General features: G+C 43.9%; 1 protein-coding gene across 2 annotated transcripts in view; it reads right to left on the reverse strand.

Moving 5' to 3' along the window:
* Nucleotides 1-6,903, reverse strand: part of LOC110502001 (interphotoreceptor matrix proteoglycan 2) — a 28,819-nt gene extending 21,916 nt beyond the window's left edge. The window contains exons 1-4 of one of the 2 annotated variants that reach the window (XM_036959545.1): nt 5,997-6,903; nt 3,952-4,118; nt 3,513-3,713; nt 3,222-3,256 (exon numbers count right to left, since the gene is read on the reverse strand). In XM_036959545.1, the coding sequence (XP_036815440.1) occupies nt 3,222-3,256; nt 3,513-3,601 (124 nt within the window). In that variant the 5' untranslated portion in view covers nt 3,602-3,713; nt 3,952-4,118; nt 5,997-6,903. Of the gene's footprint in view, nt 1-3,221; nt 3,257-3,512; nt 3,714-3,951; nt 4,509-5,996 lie in introns of those variants that run through there. The other variant, XM_021579884.2, reaches the window with a different exon arrangement.
* Nucleotides 6,904-7,945: the final 1,042 nt, after the last annotated feature.

A 7,945-nucleotide genomic window follows, 5' to 3' on the forward strand; every position in this document is an offset into this window, starting at 1 on the left:
AACCAGTGAAGACAACACTGTATATATACATAATGACATTTGTAATGTCTTTATTGTTTTGAAACTTCTGTATGTGTAATGTTTACTGTTAATGTTTATTGTTTATTTCACTTTGAATATTATCTACCTCACTTGCTTTGGCAATGTTAACACATGTTTCCCATGCCAATAAAGCCCCTTGAAATGAATTGAGAGACAGAGAGAGAGAGAGAGAGAGAGAGAGAGAGAGCGAGAGTGAGAGAGCGAAAGAGCGAGAGAGACAGAGAGTTTACTGTTAATTTTTATTGTTTATTTCACTTTTGTATATTATCTACCTCACTTGCGTTTGGCAATGTTTTCACAGGTTTCCCATGCCAATAAAGCCCCTTGAATTGAATTGAATTGAGAGACTGCTAATTTGGTATAGAGCAGACCTAACTCACTCCATTCAAATAATCAAAACAGGAACATTTTACATTTGGCTCGAAATTCAAAAGGAAATGATCTTAACAGAGAAAAATGTCCTGTGTGCTACCTACAGTAGGGAGAACAAGTATTTGATAACTTGCAAAATCGGCAGTGTTTCCTACTTACAAAGCATGTAGAGGTCTGTCATTTTTATCATAGGTACACTTCAACTGTGAGAGACGGAATCTAAAACAAAAATCCAGAAAATCACATTGTATGATTTTTAAGGAATTCATTTGCATTTTATTGCATGACATAAGTATTTGATACATCAGAAAAACAGAACTTAATTTTTGGTATAGAAACCTTTGTTTGCAATTACAGAGATCATATGTTTCCTGTAGTTCTTGACCAGGTTTGTACACACTGCTGCAGGGATTTTGGCCCACTCCTCCATACAGACCTTCTCCAGATCCTTCAGGTTTCGGGGCTGTCGCTGGGCAATACGGACTTTCAGCTCCCTCCAAAGATTTTCTATTGGGTTCAGGTCTGGAGACTGGCTAGGCCACTCCAGGACCTTGAGATGCTTCTTACGGAGCCACTCCTTAGTTGCCCTGGCTGTGTGTTTCGGGTCGTTGTCATGCTGGAAGACCCAGCCACGACCCATCTTCTATGCTCTTACTGGGGGAAGGAGGTTGTTGGCCAAGATCTCGCGATACATGGCCCCATCCATCCTCCCCTCAATACGGTGCAGTCGTCCTGTCCCCTTTGCAGAAAAGCATCCCCAAAGAATGATGTTTCCACCTTCCTGCTTCACGGTTGGGATGGTGTTCTTGGGGTTGTACTCATTCTTCTTCTTCCTCCAATCACAGCGAGTGGAGTGTAGACCAAAAAGCTCTATTTTTGTCTCATCAGACCACATGACCTTCTCCCATTCCTCCTCTGGATCATCCAGATGGTCATTGGCAAACTTCAGACGGGCCTGGACATGCGCTGGCTTGCGTGCGCTGCAGGATTTTATTCCATGACGGTGTAGTGTGTTACTAATGGTTTTCTTTGAGACTGTAGTCTCAGCTCTCTTCAGGTCATTGACCAGGTCCTGCCGTGAAGTTCTGGGCTGATCCCTCACCTTCCTCATGATCATTGATGCCCCACTAGGTGAGATCTTGCATGGAGCCCGAAGACCGAGGGTGATTGACCGCCATCTTAAACTTCTTCCATTTTCTAATAATTGCGCCAACAGTTGTTGCCTTCTCACCAAGCTGCTTGCCTATTGTCCTGTAGCCCATCCCAGCCTTGTGCAGGTCTACAATTTTTTCCCTGATGTCATTACACCCTCTCTGGTCTTGGCCATTGTGGAGAGGTTGGAGTCTGTTTGATTGAGTGTGTGGACAGGTGTCTTTTATACAGGTAACGAGTTCAAACAGGTGCAGTTAATACAGGTAATGAGTGGAGAACAGGAGGGCTTCTCAAAGAAAAACTAACAGGTCTGTGAGTGCCGGAATTCTTACTGGTTTGTAAGTGATCAAATACTTATGTCAATGCAATAAAATGCTAATTAATTACTTAAAAATCACACAATGTGATTTTCTGGCTTTTTGTTTTAGACTCCGTCTCTCACAGTTGAAGTGTACCTATGATAAAAATTACAGACCTCTACATGCTTTGTAAGTAGGAAAACCTGCTAAATCAGCAGTGTATCAAATACTTGTCCTCCCCACTGTATATCCTGCCACTAAAATCCCCATACTTTAATGAAGACAGCTTCTCCATCCTGGAGGGGGAAATCAATCATTTCCAGGCCCAGGGACATGTACTAGTCTGTGGCGACCTAAATGCCAGAACCGAACAATAACCATACACCCTCAGCACACAGGGGGACAAACACCTGCCTGCAGGTGACAGCAGTCCCTCCCACATATGCCCCCCCTAGGCACAACTATGACAACATAACCAACAAAAACGGGTCACAACTCCTGCAGCTCTGTCGCACGCTGGGTATGTACAGTGGGGCAAAAAAAGTATTTAGTCAGCCACCAATTGTGCAAATTCTCCCACTTAAAAAGATGCGAGAGGCCTGTAATTTTCATCATAGGTACACATAGGTAGGATTTTTAATTTATTTATTTGCAAATTATGGTGGAAAATAAATATTTATTGGATATTTATTTATTCCAAATTTTAACTTATTAAAAACCCAGAGGAAAAACAAAAAAATACTCATGGGCGAAGGAGCAATGGCTCCTCTTGCAGCCAAATATGTATTTTCCTGCGACAGCCTGAGGGACACTGGATAATAACATCTGCATAGTAAGCAGTAACTTACTTATTTTCACTATTATTATTGTTTATCATTCCAAATAGTAGTGGTATGAGTGGTAATGGTAATGATGACAGTTTAGTGATGGTAGTAGTAGTAGTAGTAATGATATAATGGAGAAGATGACAGTTATTTAGTTAAGTTAGTTATAGTTTCATTTTCCATATTTAGATTTTTAAATTTATACTATTGACTGTTACCATTTTATTGTTATTATTTTTGTATTTAATTTTGCATTATTAGTTAATACCATTTTATATTATTATTTGCTATCGTTTATAATTTTGTTACAATGTATATTGTATTCATTGTTGCTTTGGCAATGTTGACACAATGTTTTTCATGCCAATAAAGCAGCTTGAATTTGAAAAATTGAATTGAATTGAATTGAATTTGAGAGAGACAGAAAGAGAGAGACAGAGAGAGACAGAGACAGCGAGAGACAGAGAGAGACAGAGACAGTGAGAGAGAGAGAGAGAGAAAGGAGGGACGAAAGAGTGCGTGTGTCACTGACCTTGAGCCTCCTGTTCTGTGTCTGGAGTCTGGGTGCTGTGGAAGAACAACAGTCAGTTACAGGTAGAAAGAGGTTTCACTCACAGATCTCATCAATTCAAATTATAAAAAGCTTTTCTTAAGAGTAATTTAAAGAAGCACATGACAATGTTTGGGGTTCTACATGGAGTGGATATGGGCACAGCAGCCATAGAGATATATACACGGTATCTATCTCTGTGGGCACAGCAGAGTGTGCAGAGGATGAGGAGTGATATGGCCAGGTAAGGTTGAAGAACCTTCAGAACCTTACCTGCACATATGTAACCATGAGTTGGTGGCATCACTACAGTTGATAGAACAGAAGTAGAGAAAACAGCAATGGGGAAATGAATGAGACATGTAATAAATACAAGGGTCTTGCCCAGTGAATACGCACAAAGAGTGGTTACAATGGCAAATAAAGTGAACAGGATATGATGCCTTGCCTTTTTAACTCCGTCACTGACATTCTCTGAAATTGGACAGAAGACAGAAATGTTACAGGAGCAAATACAGTAATAACTGAAGCAGGAATATAATTGTTAGATACACACAAAATAACATTAAAAAAACACAAAAAGCAGCTGGAAACTATGACTTTTTGGATGAATGATGATGTACAGGTAGTAGATATACATGATGATGGTAATTTCATGGAGACTGAAAAGACACCCACTACCCCCCTCCACTTTCAAAAACAGCCCACTCACACTCTCAACCAGAGCCAGGTGCTCCTCTGATTGGCTGAAGTTGTTGCCCATGTCCAGAGCGGTGGTTGTGCCGTCCAGGCACCGCCTCATCCAGGTCTGGTACTCCTCCTGGTTCGGGAGGCGGTCCCAGAAAATCTTGAAGGCTTCCCACACCGTCTCCTGACACACTAAAACACACACACACTGATTGGTGAAAGAACCCATTCACCTGGTAGAAAACTTTCTCTAAGGATGACAATGAGCAGGTAGGAAAACCACCCTAGGCTGTGGCCCTCCAGTTCTATAGCTGTGACCCCCTGAGGTAAATCATAGCTAGCATCTTGGCTCATGTGTGGATCACAGTGTAGATTTAAGTGTGGTACAGTACATACCCCTGCCAGGTCAGTCAACTGATTCCATGTTTAGCATGTTGTGTACCTGTATGCCTGACCTCAGTATCACTCTCCAATGTCATGCCACTGCCAAACCTGTCATGTAACCCCTGTAAGTCAGCTTACAGGAGAGTACAATGGCAACTTGTGCTCAACTGGCCTACCTGGTTAAATAAAGGTGAAATAAATGGGGGGGGGGGGGGGGGAAACAGGTCACCAACACAATGACCTGTAGCTACCTACTCAACCCTCACTGTTCTGCTCCCTGGAGCCTACGGCACAGTATCTCCCTTAACGCTGTCCCAACTGTTCTCCTCTCAATTCAACTGTATCAACTGCATCTACATGGGACCCTGCACCTACATAATACAGTACCATCTCACCTATCTACACAATCACCAACCACGGCCCTGGTCTAAAGAGCACCGGGAAGGGATTTGTTCCAGCCCATCTGGAAGAAGGTCTTCATGAGCAGATGTTTAAATCAGGTGTTTTAATAAGTGCTGGGCTGAAACTAACGTCTTGATTGCCAAATTTAACCAACCTCATTAAAGTAAAGAAAATGTTTGTTTTTTTTTAAATATATACATTTTCATAAAGGATAGTATAGAGAAGGTCCTGGAATAGCTTTACTATTCATCGGGAAACTCAAGGGTTAGCAACCCAGGTCCAGTCAGGTCAGATCCAGCCAGATCCAGCCAGGTCAGATCCAGCCAGGTCAAGTCCAGTCAGGTCCAGCCAGGTCAGGTCCAGTCAGGCCAGGTCCAGCCAGGTCCAGGTCCAGCCAGTTCCAACCAGGTCAGGTCCAGCCAGGTCCAGGTCAGGTCCAGCCAGATCATTATCTTGACTTACAGAGTGACTTACTGATCGCCAGGAAATGAATCTAAAGTCGAGCAGATATTGCTGGATATCTGATGATGGAGAGGGCATATAGGTTGAGACCCAAATATCTCAATGCAGTTGACACACACCTCACGTTTCTAGGGCTGGGTGAGTAAAGGATATAGACCTACTCTAAAGTCTGGGTAAGGGTTACCAGAAGGTGCCACATGTGTAGATCTGGGATCAGCTAATACCTACAGTCAGTAGCCCAAGCGAATCTGGAGGTAAATGCACAACTGGCCATAGGTCTGTGGGCAAGCACCAATCCTCCAACAGATGTCATGATATCTGCAGCACTTCAAGCACTACTCCATCAGGTGAAGGTCTTTGATAAGAGGAGCGGCGGGAGGGGTAAATACTGATTGTTCTAAACGCCATTATAAGACCAAAGACTTGGAACTGAGGGACTGGGAGGACCGAGAACTCATGTTGGCCCATAGATGTTACAGTATGTGTAGGCCTCTCCCACCGCTGGCTTGTGTTGCAACTGCCCACTTTTAAATCCCTGGCTAGAGGCAAGAGACACACACAACCATACATCTAATAAGGATAAGCACACTGCACAGCACTATACAGTATAGAGCCTATCGGATAAAGTGTGAAGTTAAGCCTAGACACTTATCTTAAGTTCGTTGTCTTTCTCCCAACGGTCGAGGTTACAATTTGGGAAGGGTAAATGGATTCGAGATCTGTACTTACGGGCTACTTCTATCCCCAGTATTATCCATACAGGTCAGTGAGTGGTGGTTGTAGTGAATATTATGCCATAACCCAGCAATCTAAATAACTCACCTCGAAGGTGAAAGTAGCTGAGATGATTTGCGATGGCTTGTTGCACACTCTCCTGCCCGCAGAGTTTGACCCCGCTGGGGAAAAGGACATTGCGCTTCTGCCGGTGGGTAGCTCCATGGTCCTTGTTTGAAACCTTGAGGACAGGTGAATGAACTATGCTTTGAGGAACTGATAGAATGGGTGAAATGCCAACTATTTTGAAATAAAGATCCTGTCCATCAGGAAGAATAGGTCCTTCTCCAGATGCAGCATCTGTGGTAAAACATTAAAAGGATAACATTGGACAACAACTCCATCTGAAATTGCAGTAGATTGATGTGTACATTGATTATTTATTAGTCCTACCTACCTACATAAATACATACCTGTTCTTATTCCCAAAAGTGCGAACGCTAAAATGAACGGAAGTGTACACAAAATAAATTTCAATAAAGAGTCCGACATCTTAAATCCGTAGTAGTTTTAACTCAGAGGGGTTGAAAAATGGTATTAGTCCCTCCTTACGAGATTGCATAGTTCAAAATCCAGCAAACGCATCAGTCCCTCACCAATAATTATGAAGTGATTAGATAAAGTCAAATCACATTTATTTATAAAGCCCTTCTTACATCAGCTGATATCTCAAAGTGCTGCACAGAAACCCAGCCTAAAACCCCAAACAGCAAGCAATGCAGGTGTAGGTCTAGGAAAAATAAAGTGATGGCCTCCTTTCCTCCTTTCTTCCGTGGGCTGAGGAAGGTGTGGTGCTGAAGAACAGCTCGCGGCCACAGGTAGGCAGATGGCCCAATGAGAGAGATTTTTTTTTGCTCCCTAATCTTGTTGGCTAAGCCCTTTAGAGCAGCTTGTTAAGACGTTACTGGTGTAATACTGGGATTGGTGCTTAGTGCGAGAGAAACGTGGACGAGAGAGAGATGGGAAAGGGGGGAGGGAAGAGAGGCCATCCGCAGACAGAGATGGGGAGGGGGGAGGGAAGAGAGGCCATCCGCAGAGAGAGATGGGAAAGGGGGGAGGGAAGAGAGGCCATCCGCAGAGAGAGATGGGAAAGGGGGGAGGGAAGAGAGGCCATCCGCAGAGAGAGATGGGAAAGGGGGGAGGGAAGAGAGGCCATCCGCAGAGAGAGATGGGAAAGGGGGGAGGGAAGAGAGGCCATCCGCAGAGAGAGATGGGAAAGGGGAAGGGAAGAGAGGCCATCCGCAGAGAGAGATGGGAAATGGGGAGGGAAGAGAGGCCATCCGCAGAGAGAGATGGGAAAGGGGGGAGGGAAGAGAGGCCATCCGCAGAGAGAGATGGGAAAGGGGGAGGGAAGAGAGGCCATCCGCAGAGAGAGATGGGAAAGGGGGGAGGGAAGAGAGGCCATCCGCAGAGAGAAATGGGAAAGGGGGGAGGGAAAGCTGGAACTGGCTGAGGCCTACATTTTCAGTCTTACCCTTCACCTGAGGGTAATGTTCAGGTTTATGATTTGATCAGGTCAGTGCTGTTTTAATCAATCATAGTTCATAGGGCCATTAGACATGGACTAGGAAACACTGAGTTTAACCATAATGACATTGCCAGATCTGGTTGTGCTTTAGCAAACTCCTCGATCATTTGTAGTTGTGTCAAAGAGGCTGGTCGAGTCATGTTTGTTCACGGCCCAATGAAATCCTCCATTTATAAAACATCTTCTGGATGGTAAGGATTTAGAGCGTTTAAAATAAATCATCATCAGGGAATTAGGTACTGTGCGGCCGGAGTCTAAATTTAAGGAACCTCACCTTAGCTAAAGGTCAAGCAGGATAAATTTCAGTGATACCTCTGATACCGCATACATTAATAATACACAACCTGGGTAGGTCCTACTGGTCATCATATTGTACAGGCTACACATAAATGGGCATAGCATGGGCACAGCATGGTCCGGTGACCAGGTGAATCCAGGTGAAAGCTCTGATCCCTTATTGATGTCACTT

Source organism: Oncorhynchus mykiss, chromosome 22 (assembly GCF_013265735.2).
Source record: "Oncorhynchus mykiss isolate Arlee chromosome 22, USDA_OmykA_1.1, whole genome shotgun sequence".
NCBI lineage: Eukaryota > Metazoa > Chordata > Actinopteri > Salmoniformes > Salmonidae > Oncorhynchus > Oncorhynchus mykiss.